General features: G+C 28.8%; 2 protein-coding genes across 2 annotated transcripts; one reads left to right on the top strand and one right to left on the bottom strand.

Annotated features, from left to right (window-relative positions):
* Window positions 1–37: 37 nt before the first annotated feature.
* Window positions 38–2715, bottom strand: LOC137821570 (uncharacterized). The gene is made up of 2 exons (XM_068626226.1): window positions 2571–2715; window positions 38–1980 (listed from the first exon to the last, which is right to left on the bottom strand). Exon 2 carries the CDS (start codon window positions 1907–1909, stop codon window positions 1466–1468), a length of 444 nt encoding a protein of 147 aa, XP_068482327.1. The 5' UTR covers window positions 1910–1980; window positions 2571–2715; the 3' UTR covers window positions 38–1465.
* A 6320-nt stretch (window positions 2716–9035) lies between these two features.
* LOC137822585 (UNC93-like protein 1) lies at window positions 9036–11460 on the top strand. The gene is made up of 2 exons (XM_068627495.1): window positions 9036–10795; window positions 11056–11460. The coding sequence occupies exons 1-2, from the start codon at window positions 9633–9635 to the stop codon at window positions 11288–11290; spliced, it is 1398 nt and encodes a 465-aa protein (XP_068483596.1). The 5' UTR covers window positions 9036–9632; the 3' UTR covers window positions 11291–11460.
* Window positions 11461–19663: the final 8203 nt, after the last annotated feature.

Here is a 19663-nt window from a genome sequence, read left to right as displayed (position 1 = left end):
ACTTTTTCTTTTTCTTTCTCTTTCCCACCAAACAATATAAGCTGGACAATTCCAAATTTCATTAGTATACTGTAAGGTGGTACAATGTCATTCAAATATCATGATACGAACTTAATATCAGAGCCTAGAACAAAAGCAAAAAACTTAATATAAACAGAGGTGGAAGAGCTTAATTTCATATTTCAAAGGAAAAATCACTTTAACCTCCAACATAGAGGGTAGGGTTGACTGATACACAGACAGTGCTGATAATTTGAGTGTCACAGGACAAGTCAGTTTAATTTGTTCGATCAATGTCGAAGTCCACAGGTAAGATATGACACAGTGGAAGACAAACTCATCTGTTCATACACCAAAAAGTTCAAACTATATTGAAATTGGGCGTGCCAGTTTTTTCAACTTTCCTTATTGTGTCTTCATCATCCTCCAAAACTTGTTGAGAGCATCATAACTGTCCTTTGCTCAACTGTTACATCATCCGTACAAGCTGCTTAGTCTCATCATAAACTTCAGCATAGGTTAATTTGAGCATCAGTAGTAACTAAGCATGTACCTACAAGAAAAGAAGACAAATATCAATATTTCAATTTCCAGCATAGAGCAATTCCATATTAAAGTATGTCATTAAGTATAGCAACACAAATGTTTTGAATTCTCCTTGGTAGCACAAGCTTCAAAACCTGCACAAGTCACATTACACTCAAGACAGCCAGACATCAGTTAACTCATGGAACGAATAAGATATAATCAAAAGATGAATTAATGAAAATGTGGACTATCATCTCCTTTGAGTCTGCAAAAGAACAAGAAATCAGGCAGCAAAAATAAAAAATTAGTATTCACATGCACAGCAACTTTGTCCATGTGAGGAACTGGAGAGAACCTGAACTTACAGAAGTCAAGGAAATTCAACACATCTATGAATTAGGTATCAGCCTAAGAGATAAGATTGATAATCATGTGCTGTTCTAATGGATTTGAGGGAAATAAAAGGAGTACAATAATACAACTCAGATCAGAGGTAGTAGTCTTAGTAATGAGTACACTGATACTCGAAAAGCTCTGCCCTGCGATTACAGAAACACTAGAAACTTGACAGCAGACTACAAAACGGTAACAACATTTAAGTACATCGTTGATACAAGCACACTATTCAGATCCAACAGTCTGCTTCTCAACAAGGTTAGCAACAGAAACTGAAGTCAATTCAGATTTCATAACCATCTGAATACTAAATAGAGCCAGCTCAAATCCCCATTCAACAGTCAAGCTACATTAAGCACTACATTACATTGATACTAGAAATATAAGGAGTTCCTACAATAGATGAACATTCATGTCCACCAATAAGTAGTCCATATAATTGTTCAAGTTCCGTTATTCATACTCATCTGATAGAAAAATGGGAAAAAAGGACAAGTGAAGTGCAATGATAAAAGAGTTTTTCCAGTTATATCGTATATATCTAGCTCATATCCATGCCATCCCCAACTTGGCTGCAGATAGGACTGACAGCAGAGAAAGATCTCTCAAAGGGAGAAGGGTGGAATTGGGCATCGCCCCGTCTACGTTTAAAACCACAGCTTTCGGTAGGAGAATTCTCCGCCGCATCATGCTTCCTTCGAACACCTCTCACGGCCTGTTCCTCTGCCGATGTAAGGGAGAAAATTTGACCACTAGCTCGACAAAGGGAGCTATGGTTGTCATACAGAATTCTCTGGTTACAGTTTTTATCACAGATGTGAGTCAGCCCAGTTAGCTTGCAGCGATACATGTTTCCACAAACATGTTCATTTTGACATTTCCAGTCGCATTTGTGACCAGTAATTTGACCATCTCGGCCCATAATACTTGACAGAAAAATAACATTTGCAGGACCTGCAACCATACATTTGCCATATACCTCCATTCCTTCAGTCCAGACAGCAACTCCAAAGTAATCTTAACACACACCAACTTCAAGGCCTTTGCCTGAATTCTCTGCATGGCCCACCACAACAACACACATTTCAGTCAAACTCAACAATATTCATCTTCTAGCTACAAACATATATAACAACTGACACACTCTACACCCTTAACCCATTCTTTTCCCTTCTGAAAAGAAAGGGTCACTCGACAATAATATCCTATTCCCGTTCACAAAACGCCACGGATATTCGCTGAACAACCATATTCAGAAATGATCAAATTACACATCACAAAACGCAAATCTGGAATCTAATTGGTTAACAGAATCATATGCTCAACTGCTCCATCTACCTTTGACAATCCATAACAACACATACAGCTTTTATTCTAGGCAGAAACAAACACTCCCAAGTCACAGATCTAAACCACACCCAAGTGGGATTTTCAAAACAACACACAACGCGACAACCAACACACGCGCTCTGTCAAAAATCCAAAATTCTGCGTCATATTTTCCGTCCCACACATCAAAATTGTTTTACAAATACATGCTACGCACTTGAACAACAACAACTATAAAAAAAAAAAAAGAGAGAGAGAGAATTTAATTTAGAATCATAACAGGCTGAAAAGGATAACGCGAAGGGAAAACAACTCACGCGCGTGTTGAGCTAAGTGAAGCACAGGGATAAAGCCTTCGTCGTCCTTCTCAGTACCTACAAAAAGAAAAAGAGAAAACAACAAAAAAGAAAAAGTAGTATTCTCTTCTCTCTCTCTCTCTCTCTCTCCCTTTCTCTCACTCTCACTCTCACCGCAGAAACTATGCATAGAACATGATATTAAACAAGAAGATAAGCGGAAGGAGTGGCGTATTTATAGAAACTTGGCGCTGATTGCTGAAGCTGGTGACTTTACACTTGTGGGGTTGACGTCCCACATAGGACAAAACACACGCAAATCAAAATGCAAACCAAATGCAACCCAAATTTTTCTCAAATGTAATTTCGCCCCCCACTTTACCTACAATTTTGGAAAAACCTACCCAACGCTCTCTTTTTCTTAAAACCACTTTTAATTTTAATTTAATTAATAAATCCATGTGATCAACGCCTCATCTCATCATTGGCTTAGCGTTTTAATTTACTTAACCAAACGGATTAAGAGGAGAGAGAATGCAGGGCCACAGACCTTATCCTCACACATACTTCACACGTGTAAGCACCACCGTCTTCCCCGGCTCCTACATAATCGTTATTCTGGGCTTCTTCATGGGCCAGGCCCATTACCCCACTTCTACCCTTCCACCTTCTCTACGGCTTTTATAACCAAATCAAAAGTTTAATCACTCATCTTTCTCATAATTTTAATAATTTAATCCTCACAGTTTTATGACATTATTATGAATCTTTCTTGTATGTTTATAATAAACATATATAAACATAAGTCCACAAACTATAAAATTATCTTAAATTTAAATTTGATTCCATCAAGTTCCATTAAGTAATTGTTATGCTTAATATTATTTTTAATTTTTCCAAATTAATTTAAAATATTTATAACGATATAGAAATATTACAAAATGTGTAGAAAAAATGTAGTGAATAGAAAATCCACGCAAAAATAGAAATGTTGAATTTGTCAATGGTAAAATAAAATGTAGTATAATATTACTTAGGAGTGATTCTTTGAAATGAAGTGAATTATTTAGATAAAAACATACTCTCAAAACTATTTTATCATATTTAATAACTAAAAGATGAGTCTCACAATTGGTTTTGTAGAGATATTTATTAAAACATTGTAATCTTGTACATGTAAACAAAATCTTGGCTATTGAAAGATGGGTCTCCTACGATGTTAAAATATAAAATATTTTTAAAATGGATTTATGCAAGAAACAAAAAAATAAATAAAAATATTTTATTTATGATGTTGGTGAAAAAATAATGTAAACTATTTGTTATGTTCAAATATATTTAACAAGTAAATTGATTTTGTATTTCTTATTAAGAATATCACATGATTACTCATATTAAGTAGAATTTAATTATTTGTACTTAAAATATTATTTTAATTCTTAAATGTTGACATAAAATTTAAAAATAAATTAAATTATAATATTCTTAAAGTCTTAAATGCTACCTAAGGCGTTGTATTTATGTAATAAATAAGTTAATGAAATCAATTGATGACTAGAGACTAAATTTAACCTATGTTAAGTTTGACTTTAATTAATTTTTTTATGTGATGTATATATTTTACACGAGAGTAGAGATAGTAAAAATAAGATGTGGGCTTTTTTATAGTGGGCTGAAAACAACTTTCATATATTATTACAAGGCTTTTACTTTTTAGACTGAATAAATTCTAACATGCACCCTATCAATTTTTTAAATAGGCTTTATTCAATTGGAAATTCAGAATTGAAAAATATACTTTAGAAAAAAAATCTGGAATGAATTTTCTGTGTTTTGTAAATGAAATTACCTAATAGAATTGAAAAAACCAAAATCTCACGAAAAAATATTTATAATTTACTTGTTCCTGAAAATATTTTATCAGCTATATATAATAGAGTTGAAAATGACAATTTGTTTATATCCAAATAATATAAATAATATGCATAGAAACACCATGTTTGATAATGAAAATCAAGTAAAAAATGGTTCTCTAGATTTTAAAATGACAAATTTGGAATACAAATAATACATTCTAGAAAAAATATTTTAAAAAACAAAATCAAAAAACATATTCTTAAAAAACAAAAATTCAGAAACATATATTTTTTTTTTTAAAAAAAGACTATTACGAAAAGTTGTTCCAAAAAAGTTTAATCTAAAAGAGTGTTTCAAAAATCCATCTAGAGAATACCAAACTCAAGATATATTTTGAATTCTACTTTCACTTCTATTTAAATCTTTGTGAAATTCGCAATCAATCCAACTAAAAGCCACTTTACAACTTTATTTGATGTAATCTTCTTCTGATTTCTCTTTCCAAATTATGTCTCTTTCGAAGATCTTGCATGTGTAGGGCTGTGAATCAAAAAGGTTTTTTGTTTAGTTTGAACTTATCTGGCATGCTTGATTATTAGGATCTCAAGCTAAGCTTTTTTAGTAAAGAAAGAATTCCTAGTATGTTTTTGGTTTTTCATTTTCAATAGTTCCTTATAACACAAGAAAATCTAAGGTAAGGAATTTTATCCTAAATTTCAAGTTAAGTTATAAATGAGTGATTTTGAGGTGTATAAATGAGCTTACTTATTTGTAATAATTGAAAGGTAAGAGGTATATTGTTGTTTCCTGCAATGAAAATTATGGAATTTTGGTGAAGGTTGGGATATGAAGAAATATATTTTTAATTTAGAGAAACTTATACCTATTTCTTTTGTTACAGAATGAATTCATTGATGTATGAATATTTTGGAATATAGTGTCGTGTTTATTACTATAAGTATACCTATGTATACATTTTGTTCTGAGTAGAAGGAGACAACCCAACATTTGGTCTCCACTTAGTAAAAAAACGACATCAATTTGGAACGAGTGTTGAAGCTGGCCAGAGTCGGCTTCGTCTCCTATGCGACAAAAGGAAAAGTGTTAACAGCAAAATTACAAATGTTTATTATCAATATTTTCATGAATTTTAACGTTCACACACTCGGAACAAGTCTATGCTTTGCACATTTTTATAAATTAAAAACTTTAGGTTTATTTGGATTGGAGACAAAGGTAGGAAAAGTGAAAGTGGAAGGACTTAAGAAAAGAGTGTAAAGAAAGTTAAAAGTATTTGGATTAAGATATGTTAGTCTGGATATGCGAGAAAAATTTATTAAGTGATATGATAGTTATAAAAGTATTTTGAATTATTTTTAATGATGTAAATTGTAAGATTATAAATTTATCCCTGTGTATAAAAAAATAATAATTAATTTCATATAAATTTTAGTTAATTAAATAATAATTAATATGATGTGACTCACCCCTCACTGAACTTTCTCTCCCCCACTCCCTCACTTTCATTTTATGAGACTCGGACACTCTTTTTAAATGGTGTGTTTGTATCGTATAGGACACCGACACTCGTATGACATGTATCGGTGAAATATCAAATTCAAAAAATATTTGTTTGATTTCTGACAATTCTAACACGATTCTGATACAATTTTAAAAATGAGAAATAAATTAATTTTCTAAAAACTCGAACTTATTATATAAATTTTTATTATGATTACAAAAATAAGGAACAAATCCTTTTGAACTAGTTATGTGAAACATCTTTCTGCTAAAAAAATAAAATAAAACATATTTGTGCACATAAATATTTGTTATCAATTTATATAATTCATAATTATATAATATATAATATATGTCATATTGTCCTACATTTTAAAAACTATATATATATATATATATATATATATATATATTTGTATTGTATCAATATTCGTGTGAGTGTCTATGCTATATAGCTTACCCTACCCCAGATGAGATGACATTCTCTCATCCGTCCATGTATACTCTCACCTCCAATCCAAACTTAACTTAAATGAGACGATATATTTAAATAAATTAAAAGCTAATGTTAAAAATAAGAAACATGAAGGTTGACCATAAAGTTCACTCATTCCAATTTCCGAAACAAGAAAACTACAGCGTCGATTCCATTGTAATTCCATTTGTTTTAACGCTGCAACTGAATCCAGCTTTCATTTACAAGGATTCAACACATGGATAGACAATATATTAATTTAATAAAAAATATGTATTGTTTTTAATGATAATTTCTTATTTAATTAATTATATAATAATTTTTAAAGTATCACTGCTTAACAACACTTAAAATTCATTCCTATAAAATCATGTGGATCATATTTGCTCTACGAATTGTCAAAATAGTTAGCACCTTCGTAGTCTCACACTCTTATTTTATAATATATAAATGAAGTATTAAATATTTTTATTACATTTTCACCATTTGTCGTGAAACAACAAAATAAAAGAAAATTAATTATAAATAATAAAAACTATAATAAAGAAGAAAGATAGTAAGAGATTTTTAAAGTATGTATGTAAAATCAATTATAAATCTAAAATCTAAAACATCTAAATTAGAGCAATGTTATCTCCTTCTATTTTTCTTTTGTTTATTTTCGATGTTTAAACATAATTAATGTTTTATCATTTTTTTTCATTTGATTTATCGTAAAATATATATAATATTTATAATAAAAAGAAGTAGAACATTTCTTATTAAATTTTATATTTTTAAGTCCTAATTTGTTCAAACAAATGAATCTCATTCAAGGTGATATTAGTTAAGATAAATTACACTTAGACTTTGAGAAACACATTTTTTTAAGCAATGTTGACTTATTTAAACAAAATAAAAAAGAGAGAAATAGAATTTGGAGTGTTAACTAAAAAATGTTCAAACAAAGACATCACTTAAGAGAATATTCTCCCATTTTAAATGTGTGTTTTCTTCTTGTTTCATCCTAATTTTAAAAGTAGCATATTGTATTTTAACATTGTTAGGCATAAATGAAATCATATTAGTTTGGTAATTGAAATTAATTTGGATCTATTGTTAAACATGTTGTACATTTGCTATCAAGCTCGTGTAAGCTTTCCTCATCTTCTCATATGCGGTTAAGAGATAGTAAAATTTAAATATATTTTTTAACATTATTTTACGTTTATCATTATATTGAAATTTGAAAAAACTAATTATATTATAATTTTATTAATATTAATGTTCTAAGTGAAATAAAAATAAAAATAAAAGTATAAATGAATGCTTGATATTTTTAACAATGCTTTATAATGTTGAATAAATATAATAAAGAAGAAAAACATTCCTTTCTGTTATTTAGGCAAAGAAAAAGTGAAAAAAAAATCTCAATATTAATTATTATTTTTTCTTAATATAAATACAATATTGTAAAATAAATTACATTTCACCCCTATTTTTTTTAATAAGTTCCAATTAATTTTTTTTTAATAAATTCATAAATATGTTACCTATTTATTCCAATTAAAAATTAGCACATCACAGTTTTTTAAACAGTATTCAAAATATAATTATCACATTTAAAATATTAATTTATTATATATTTTAATTGTAATTTAAAAAATTTATTTGACATGAAAAAAAAATTCTATGAATTAGAAATGGTTATTTATATGTTACCTATTTATTCCAATTAAAAATTAGCACATCACAGTTTTTTAAACAGTATTCAAAATATAATTATCACATTTAAAATATTAATTTATTATATATTTTAATTGTAATTTAAAAAATTTATTTGACATGAAAAAAAAATTCTATGAATTAGAAATGGTTATTTATATGCAGCAGTGTAAACTTTTTGTATTATCAACAAATAAATAAATTATGATAGGCCTGACTTTAAGGTAGTTACTTCAGTAATTCAATTCAATAAATATAAGTTATTTTAATTACTTTATATGTTAATTTGACAAAGTTAGATAGTACATGAATTTATACATTACAGTAGCTGATGGAAATAAGTTAGTTCATAAGTTATTATTATTATTTTTCATTTTTGTTATTGTTAATTATTTAAAACTTATTTTTATTATTGTTAATTATTTAAGACTTTTTTTTATTCTAAATAAGTAATTTTTTATTTCATTTTATTTTTATCAACATGTAAAGTAGTTAATTTTATTAAACATTTTAATTTAGCTAACCAGCTCTATGCTCTTAACTTTACTAGTTTATATGTTTCAAATAGTTTTTTAAGTTAGTTTTACCAAAATGTTAGGTTATTAATGATGTGTCAACAATTTACTCTAAACTAAATTCATCAAAATATTAAAAAATGTTTCTTATCCATATCTGTCACCGTTCATTTACGGATAAAGTTTGTTTCACACTCCTCTTTTTCTTTCACTTCTACACCACAACCATTTTTAATAATAAAATATTATATTTAATTAATAAAAATAAAATAAATTTAAAATAAAATAATAATATTATTGGTTGTCAAAATATATTATTCTTAGTTTATCTTTATATTTTCATGTATATTTTTAATTTCCTTAACCGTGTATCGATTTTTATTTATAGATAACTTATATCAAAATTTAAATTATTTATTAACAAATCAAAAACATAAATAATATATTTATTTAGCATTACTTTTAATTTAAATATAATTAATATATTTAAAACGTTCATTTATTATAATTTTTTATCATACAAAAAATATTTAATCTAAAAATGTTTGTTTCTTTCCAGTTTATTTTATTTTCCAACAAAGAGTCAGAAAAGACTCTAAAAAGAGCTTGACTTGTGAATGATGTGGAAATTATTTCATGCAGAAGAAAGTAAACGAAGAGAAGAAATCCAGTTATGAACTTTTCGTGATCCGAATCTGCAAAGTGGAAAAGGCTCCTGAATCAAATGTTTCATAATAAACAAATAGTTTCAGAGTGAAGAAAACGGCCATTTCCGCTGAGTGAAAGAGTTTGCGTAAGCATCTTCAATGCTTCTCTCTTTCACTGACCTGTGGCAACCATTTCAATTGCAAGCTACAGACAAAAGAAAATTACTCTAAATTTGTCCTATTATGGACCCCAGTTTCTTGTTCCACACCTCTTCTACTTAAACTCTTCCATTCCCTCAAACAATCATCACTATTTTTCTTCTTCCCCTCTTTCACTCTCTGCCCATTCAATCATCCTTTTCAAATGGGTAATCCCGAAAATGAAGATTCAAACCCCCAGATTCCCGAAAACGCAAAAAGTTTTAACCTTTTCAGGTACAATTCGCCGATCATTCAGATCGTTCTTATCGGGTTGGTGTGCTTTTGCTGCCCCGGCATGTTCAACGCCCTCTCCGGCATGGGTGGCGGCGGCCAAGTCAACTCCACCGCTTCCAATAACGCCCTCACCGCGCTCTACACCACCTTCGCAATCTTCGGCATCCTCGGCGGCGGCATCTACAACATACTCGGACCCCACCTCACCCTTTTCGCAGGTTGCTCCACCTACGTCCTCTACGCCGGCTCCTTCTTGTACTACAACCACTACCAGCACCAGTTCTTCGCTATCGTCGCCGGCGCCGTTCTTGGAATCGGTGCCGGCCTCCTCTGGGCGGCGCAGGGCGCCATCATGACCTCCTACCCGCCGGAGAATCGCAAAGGCACTTACATTTCCATCTTCTGGAGCATTTTCAACATGGGGGGTGTCATCGGCGGTTTAATTCCCTTCATCTTGAACTACAACCGTGGCGACTCTGCTGCCACCGTCAACGACGGAACCTACATAGGTTTCATGGCTTTTATGTCCGCTGGGGCCGTTTTGTCGTTGACCATTTTGCCAGCCAGCAAGGTTGTTCGAGATGATGGCACTAGGTGCACTCGCATGCTGTACTCCAATGTGACAACTGAATCTTATGAAATTCTGAAGCTTTTCTACAATTGGAAGATGCTTCTCATTGTTCCCGCTGCTTGGTCCAGTAACTTCTTCTACACCTACCAGTTCAACCATGTCAATAAGCCGCAGTTCAATTTGAGGACTAGAGGGTTCAACAATGTGTTCTATTGGGGGGCGCAGATGCTGGGTTCGGTTGCGATTGGTTATGTGATGGATTTCAGTTTCAAGAGTCGCAGGAAAAGAGGGGTTGTGGGAGTTTGTGTGGTTGCTCTTCTTGCCTCTGCTACATGGGGCGGTGCACTTGCGAATCAGATTAAGCGTGACCTCGGTGTCATCATGGATTTTAAGGACTCTGGTTCTAGCTATGCTGGACCCTTTCTCTTGTATTTCAGTTTTGGCTTGCTTGATGCCATGTTCCAAAGCATGATCTATTGGGTTATTGGGGCCCTCGCCAATGATTCTGAGATTCTTAGCAGGTATGTAGTACATATATAGCAGAATATCTTGCAATGAGTATTCATTTTCAGTTAACACTCATAAACAAATATCTCTTCCTGATTTTGCTTGTGTTCAAGAATCAGGATTTCATTTCAGAATAACCATCTCATGATCCCTCATGCTTAATTATTTGATTATTTTTTCTGTATACAAAAAGGTGTGCAAGTAATTGAGAATATACTCCTAATAATGCTTGAAAATTGGGAATGAAGTATTGTTTGTGGTTATGGTTATGCAGGTATGCTGGGTTCTATAAAGGCATACAAAGTGCAGGGGCTGCAGTGGCTTGGCAAATTGATAACCACAACGTGTCAGCTATGGCTCAGTTGATTGTGAATTGGGTGATGACTACTATTAGCTATCCCTTATTGTTGGTTCTGGTTGTGTTGGCTGTGAAAGAGGAGAACAAGGGAGAAGAGGAACAAGCAAAAGAGGTTGCACCTTCATGGGCTGAAAATGGCGTTGTCCATTGATATCTTAACTGTAAAAGGGAACTGCAACTTTTGTCTGTTTTCTGTTGTCTCATGGTTACCATCGTCATCACTTTTAATACTTCAAATTGTTTGAAGATTGGTTTGTGTGTGTTCTTGGAACTCGCTCGTCTGATCCGTAGCAGAAAAGTAAAAGAGACAGATTAATGCAATTTATATTGCAGTTTCTATAATTATTGCCGGATGGACTAACACGTAACGCAAGACGAATAAATATTTGTCTCACTGTTTTAAGTATTTTTGAAGAAAAAGAGAAAAGGAAACCTAAAATTTTAAACAAATAAGGTAAAATGTTTTTCGTACCATGGTTTTAGCAATTTTCAATTTTAGTATAAAGATAAAAAGTTAACTATTTGTTTTTAACCCATTCTATTAAGTAGGCCGTTTTTTTCTGGACGTTGATAATTAAATGCCTGTATGTATTAATTATATGTTTGACAAGCTTTAATATTCATACAGTATGTATTTGGCGTGGTAACTTTTGAGGTGTGAGTTCATCTGTGCAGAAGAGATGTTCACAAGTCAATAGGACTATATTGAATGAGGGAAAGTATTTTTTAAGATTTGTATTTATAGATGGTAAGAATTTGATATGTTTCTCTATAATTTATAATTGTATAAATAGAATGTTGAATTTTGTAAGAGCCTAGAACCCGTCCTCACTCACCATTTTTTTTCTTCTTCTCTATCTCTCTTTCTCTCTCTAAATCTCTTCCTTTTTTCTTAATTTTCTCTTTCAATCTTTATTTATTTTAAAATATGATCAGACCACGTTATAGTTGACGAATTAAGAAACACTTTTATCTGATGAGATTTTTTTTTCAAACATAATAAGTTCATTTTTACTCTAAAAATTCTTTATTCTCTATTTTTGTTTATAATTTAGTCATCAATTTTGGTGGGTTCACTTTAGAAGATTAATTCTCTCAAATTATTCTACTATAAAATGGATTTTTGTTTTGTTTGGATAATTTGTATTAGGTCCGTAAATCTTGAAACTTATCCAGTCTGGAGAATAAAATTATAGAAGTTCCTTAGAAAGCAAACAATTAAGATAAAAAAAACTAGATTTTTAATTTTTAGTAACACCCTAGGTTAGAAGATCTCAGTAAGTGATCCCAGTATTCAATTTCTCTTGTAGAAATGTTGTGTGTTTATATAGTGTGTTGTTTGTTTATATAATGCGTAGCATTTTTCAATTTTAGTATAAAGATAAAAAAAAGTTAACTATTTGTATTTCACCCATTCTATTAAGTTGGAATTTTCTTGTTTACGTTCATAATTAAATGGGTGTATGTATTAATTATATGTTTGACAAGCTTTATACAGTATTTGGTGTGGTAACTTTGAGGTTTGAGTTCAATAAGACTATAGTGATATTATAGGAATAAATGAATATTAAATATTGAATGAGTGTAAGTATTTTGTATTTTTATTTTATATAAAAATCTCTTTTGTTACATATCATTATGTAACTTGAGTTAGGTTCACACCTAACAATAATCTATCTCAAAAAAATATTATTAAGAAAATATAAAATATAAAAATATAGAGGACTAAGACAAAATTCATATGTTAAAAGAAATATACATTGATAAATTATATTTATTCATAAAGAATTTTTAAGAAAAACAAGATGAAAGTCTATTTGAAAATTTTCATATATATATTAAGAATTTAATATGTGTCCTTACAATTGTATAAATAGAATGTTGAATTTTATAAAATTTATTAATTTAATATGTTAATATAAAATAAATATTATCAGCAAGTCTTTTACAAAAATAAATATTAATAATTCAATCTTTATGAAAATAAATATTAACAATCCAACTTTTACTTTTACCTATGGAAAGATATCCATAATATTAAATGGATATTGTTGGATCGAGTAGTACAAATATATTTAAATAGTTTTTATTTTAAAATAAAAACATTTACCACTTTTTGTTGAGAACTGGTAAGTTTCATAGTGTGCAAAGAAAAAAAAAATCAAGAGAATAAGCAAATAAAACGAGAAGCTTTTTCAATTTCAATCTTTCTTAGAGATTTGTAAAGAAAGTTTTAATATATATATTTATATAATTAATTATTTATATTACTTTCTTATTTTTTTTATATTTTAAACACAAGTCATTATTCATTTTTATTTAAAATAAAATTACATAATTAAACTTAATATAATAAAAAATATTAAATATTAAATGTTAAATAAATTTATGTTATAAAAAATATAATAATTAATAATTATTATAAATTATAATTATGAATAATAATAATAATAAATAAATTTATAAAATAATTAAATTTATAAAATAATTATATTAATTATAAAAAATAAAGATAAAAATAATAATGTTATTTAATATAAAAATAAGTTTTTATTAAATATTTAATTTTTTTTTATCAAAATTTTTATCGTTTTGTATTTTTTTAAGTTAGTTGTAATATATTATCGAAAATAATATTTCAAGATCACTGAAAATAATATTTTAATTAAAAATAATTATAATTTGTAGATAAATCAATTAAATTTTTTTTTTTAACAATTTTTAAATACAATGATAATTTTGTAAACCTACATTTTTATCAATTAAAAAAATATAATTTTAATTATATCTATCACATTTCTCATCATCTTTTATAAATTTTTCTACACTTTCTACTTTATTTACCTTAATTCAAGTTCACTTCTTTTATACTTTCTCTACAAATCATCTCAAATTCACTCCTTAATCCAAATTGATCTTAATAAATCATATTTTCGTTACATATGTATATTTAATGACAATTAAATTAAAGAACACAAAAAAATATTAATAGTAGGAAATATTTATTTGATCCATTTATTTTATGAGTACCTTCTTGTTTTGTTTTTAAAAATAATAAGATGAAAGTTAGCACATGAAACAAATCCAAAATCTTTTTATTTTTATTATTTTCTAAATTTAAATTACTAATAAAAGAAGTTACTAATAAAAAAATTAAATTATCAAACTATTTAAAATTTATATCACAAATCTAATTAATAAAAAAATGTGCGCGCGCCCCATTATGAGCTTATTTTTGTAATGTGTTCATTTATTTATTTATTTTATAAAAAATTTCAAAAACGAATTTAGAGATGATGTACGACAATTTATAACAATTTTTAATCATAAAAAATTTTATAATTTTAATAAATATATTTACCAAAAATGTTATAGAATATAAAAGACTAAATGGTGTGCAATTAGAAGTAATAAAATATTATTAAATTTAATGTCATGACATCTTTAATAAGGATAATTAGAAGAATGCATTTAGACATTGATAGATCAAAATGTGATGAACAAAAATAATAAAATGTTTCTATACTAAAAATAAAAATGGACAAATTTTAATGTATGAGCATTAAAGCATATTAAATAAATATTAATAACGAAAGTAAACTTATTGTATGAAAATCATTCAACTTTTGTTATAGTAGTAAAAAAACAGATATTGTGAACTTTATATTTATTTAAAAACATATTTTATAAAAAAAAAATATAACATATGTACAGTCTCAATATTTATCCAGTATTTACTGTTTGATTATAAAAATAATTAAAAAATAATAAATAAGTTGACGTAAGTGAGTGTTGGAATATTTGATAAAATGATTGATTACTCAAATTGTGAATATCTAACCAATGTTTTCTTTTAAGAAAATAGCCAAAGTCTTAAAACTTTAACTTTATTTAGCAATTTACTAAAAAATATAAGTTGAAAAAGAAGGCACTTGCTTGATGTTGATAGAAGGATTGCTTGATGTTGATAGAAGGATTTTTCATGTAAATGTATAGTGATGAAAAAAAAGAAAAAAGAAAGTGGTTGGCTAAGGCATGTTTGGAATTAATTGTTCTCATATCACATCACTTTATTGGAGTGTTTGGATTAGAAACATGATGTGTGAAACTAGAAGGGAGTAAACTTTGAGTGATTTGAAATGTATAAAGAAATTGAGGTCATTTGAACCACAACATGTAAACTCAATTTTAAAAAAAAAATTGACGAAGATTGTGAGAAGATTATGAGTGATGTGATAGTTGTAAGAAATTTTTTAATTTTTTTAAAACATCGAAGTTTATAAATTGACCCTTATATTTAAAAAGATTTGATTAATAAAACATGAGATATTTTCCGTGTAGATTTGAGTTAATAAATTTTTTGTAAATTTTTTTTATATCGTTGAATAATTATTATTGAAAAAAATACAAAATAACTATCGTTGTCGCAACATGACAAATTTTCATAAAATATTTTTTTCCATTATAAATTAAATTATAATATTAAAAATTATAAAAATATTAAAAAATAATTTGATATAAAAAATATTTTTTTTAATTAATAAAAAAATATAATATTAAAATTAATTAAAAATAAACAAATATTGCTTATTTATATATAAAATCTATTTTGAAATATTATTAATCAAATATTTCAGTTAAAAAATATAAATCATCTAATTATAAAAAAAATATTAAAAGTAAAATTTAATAAATATAAATCGTACTTAAATATTTGTAATTATAAAAATTTAATCAAAAATATCTTTGTATTAAATAATAATATTATTTTTTTATATTTTTTTATAATTAATAGTATTATTATATAAATTTATATTTTTATCATAAATAATTATATTTATTATTATTATTTTACAATTATAATTTTATTGTTATAATTAATTATTATTATTATTATCATTATTAAATATTTATTATGATAAATAAAAATGTAGGTATAAGTGTTTCTAAGTATAAGAGGTGTTTCTTTTTGGTTAATTTTATACAATAACTATAGTGAAAAAAATATATTTATTTTTATTGTTTTCACTTTATTATTTAATAATTTTAACTCACATATATTTATTTTTTCTTTGAAAAAATAAGAAGAAGAAAACATTACATACACATTTTTTGAGACATAAAAAGTCATTTCTTATTACTGAAATGTTGTTTCAAAAAGTGAAAGGAATCATGCATAGGCATAAATGAGGGTGAGGATTTTTAAGAAGAGGTCTTAAAAATGAATTAGATCAGAGGAAGGGAGATCTTCTTCTGCATCTTTTGGTTGTTCTACCTTCTCTTCATCCTTTTCATCTTCCTTCACTTTCTCCTCCTCTACCAGACTCTCTTCCTGTTGGATCATCTTCTCCTCAGGAACAACATGTATCTCATCAACATTCTTTGGTGTGGAGGGAGTCTCAATTGTGACCTCTTTTTGGTTCTTAGGACCACTCACACAACCTCCCATTATAAATTTAATTCACTGAATATGAATGAAGGAGGAGTGTTTGTGATTCAAGAACAAAGCACCACTATGAAGATAATGCTGAGGTCATTGATAATGTTGCCCATACCCTCTTATTTATACCTATCCGGCTCTCAATTTTAGGAGCACTTTTTGCCTTCCAATACCAATTTAGGGGAATTTTGAATCTTTCCTATGCCAACCTTGCTCTTGGAGTTGGTAATAATGTTAAGTTTTAACTATTAACTATTAACCTACTTTTATGAGTTTGTTCACACCATATATTTTTAGGGTATGTTGTAACATAAACATTTTTCTCAAAATTACTATTACATTTTTTTTAAGTGTTTACGACTAATCCAGACTAAATTAAGCTACTTATTAAATATCATACCACTTTTTAATATAGTTTGTTCCTAATTTATCAATGATAGTGTCATTAAGGCAACATAAATTGTATGTTTCATATCTAAAATTCTTTTTTTAATGTATGTATTAACTTAGGGTTACACATGCAATCAAATGTTTTCTATATAATTTAAAAAAACAAATGTTTTCTATATAATTTTAAAAAAAGTATATAAGGTTGTTTTTATGAAGTATAAGCAATATTATTGTTCTCGTGTGAAGATTGGGGCCTAGAGAACTATTGGGAGGATTCTTTTATCTTCTTCTACCGTCGGTCGTACTGTTCTTAAACTACCTACAAAAGACACTCCGATACTCAAGTCAGCAAAGACGTTTGGTACTCAATTCTCAAAGCACTGTATATGATGATGTACCTGATTCTTGGAATATGTGCTATTTATATTAACTTTGATGGACTTTCCTTATTGGGTCTGGTTAAGGATTTGGACTGTGTTTAAGGTGCATTACCTAGCTCCTAATCATGGATTAGCTTCACTGACCTTGGTTGAGCGTAATTGGACTTGAGCTATCAGTTGACCCATGGGACGTGGGCCTTGACTACATTCAGCCGACTCAATGATGGGGACCGAGACGTGTTATCAGTCGTACGACCCACCGGTACACTTGCCCCCCAAGCTCGAAGATGGTTAATCCGAGGATGGTTCATAGAAGAGTGCGTGAATTTTATTGATTAACTATAGTAAAATTTGAAGTGCGTGACATTTCATGTCCTCGGTACAGTTTTGTCCGATAACCACTCTAGGTGGTAAACCCCCCAGTTGCTACTTCTTGGATGTTAACTTGCCTTCCTTCCTCCTTGTGTCGCTCCTCATTCTCCAGACGAGGTCTCCCTTCTGGAAGCTCCTCATTCGGACCTTCGTGTTGTAACGTCTTGCCGCTCGAAGTTTGCATGCCGCCTTTCGGATCTTGTTTTGTCGCGGAGCTCGCTGACCAAATCTAGGCTGATCAAAATACTCTTTTCGTTCAAGGTTAGATCGAACATATGCCTTCGGATGATAGACTCGCCTACCTCGACCGAGATCATTGCTTCGGTCCCGCATGTTAGGTTATACGGTGTCTCTTGGGTGGACATCTGGGGGTGCAATGATATGCCCATAAAACTTCTAACAATTCTTCAGTCCATCAACCCTTTGCTTTTTTGAGTCGCTTCTTCAGTTCGTTCAAGATGACCTTTTTGGCAGTCTCGGCCTGTCCATTGGTCTGAGGGTGTTTGACCGAGGTAGTTATGGACTTGATACCGAGGTCATCGTAGAAGGATTGAAGTCCTCGGCCGATGAACTGTCGACCGTTGTCAGTTATTATTGTGTGCGACACGCCGAACCAATACACGATACTTCGCCATACAAAGTTCTATATGTTCTTGGCGGAGATGAATGTGAGTGACTCGATCTCGATTCATTTGGTGAAATAATCGATTCCGACTAGAGAGAATTTTGTTTGTCCCTTTCTTGGAGGAAAGGACCTAGATGTCCATCCGATAACATTCATCCCATAACTTAGAAAAAAAATACTTTAAGTTAAAAAATATTGGGTAGACTCTTCTTGTACGTGACAATAGTGGCTCGGTTTCCTTCCACCACATTTCTTCTTTGAATACTTTTTACTGTAGACAAATTGTTTGTCAATAATCTCCAAATTGAAAACTTACTACTTCGAAAGTATTTTCCAAAACATGAAAATTAAATGGTCTTGAAAGTATTTTTTTTGGAATATTAAGAAAATAAAAATGTGTTCTAAAAAATGTATTTTGAATTATAAAGAGAGTAATATGAAAACACAATTTTCTTTTACATTTTGAAATGTGCTTTCTAATATACATGTGTTTTCTTAATACTAGAATGATACTTCATAAAACATGAAAATGCAATGGTGTTTTGTTAAACACTTTTTTAAAGTGTAAGAAATATAATTTTTTTTATGAGATTATTTTTTAAAAGACATTTTTAACCAAATATTTATGGGAAAAAATCAATGGTGTTTTGTAAACTACTTGTTTAGAGTGTAAAGAAACATAAAAAAAGGTGTTTATAAAATTATTTTATAAAAAGACATTTTTAACCAAAGATTCTTGAGAAAGAAAAAAATATTACATTGTGATAGTGAAAATATCTAATTTAATTGAAGAGAAACAAATTTGATTTGAGTTAATGTTTTTGACAAAAAAATATTCAGAAGGTTTGGGAGTGAAAGCATCAAAGGCATGTGGTATAAAGGATCGAAGGTAAGGAGATATGAATATTTTGAAAAAAAAAGAAAAAAAATAAAGGTAAACATATCATTTTAAAAAAAATACAGAAGGGTAGTATAGATAGCAAAATTGGGGAGTGTAAATTGCATAAGCCTATATTTTACTCTCATGATTTATAAAAAAATATTTGTATGTACACATCGACACACGAGACGTAAAAAAAAAGAAAAAAAAAGTATCACTTTAAGAAAAATAGAAAATTTTCATGGTCGAAATATTGTTCGTATGAAGTTTTTCAAATAATTATATTTTTAAATAAAGGATAAAGATATAAGTAGAAATTTTTGTATTAAAAACTTATAAGTCACTTCTTTCCTTTAGAGTGATCAGGGTTTAGGGTAGGTAAAGATAGAGTTCTACTTATTTCAATGACAATTAATATTTCATCTTTTCTAACACGT

This window comes from Phaseolus vulgaris, chromosome 9 (assembly GCF_000499845.2).
Source record: "Phaseolus vulgaris cultivar G19833 chromosome 9, P. vulgaris v2.0, whole genome shotgun sequence".
Taxonomy (NCBI): Eukaryota; Viridiplantae; Streptophyta; class Magnoliopsida; order Fabales; family Fabaceae; genus Phaseolus; species Phaseolus vulgaris.
The sequence above is the reverse complement of the archived record's forward strand: the minus strand, read 5'-3'. Positions and strand labels throughout refer to the sequence as shown.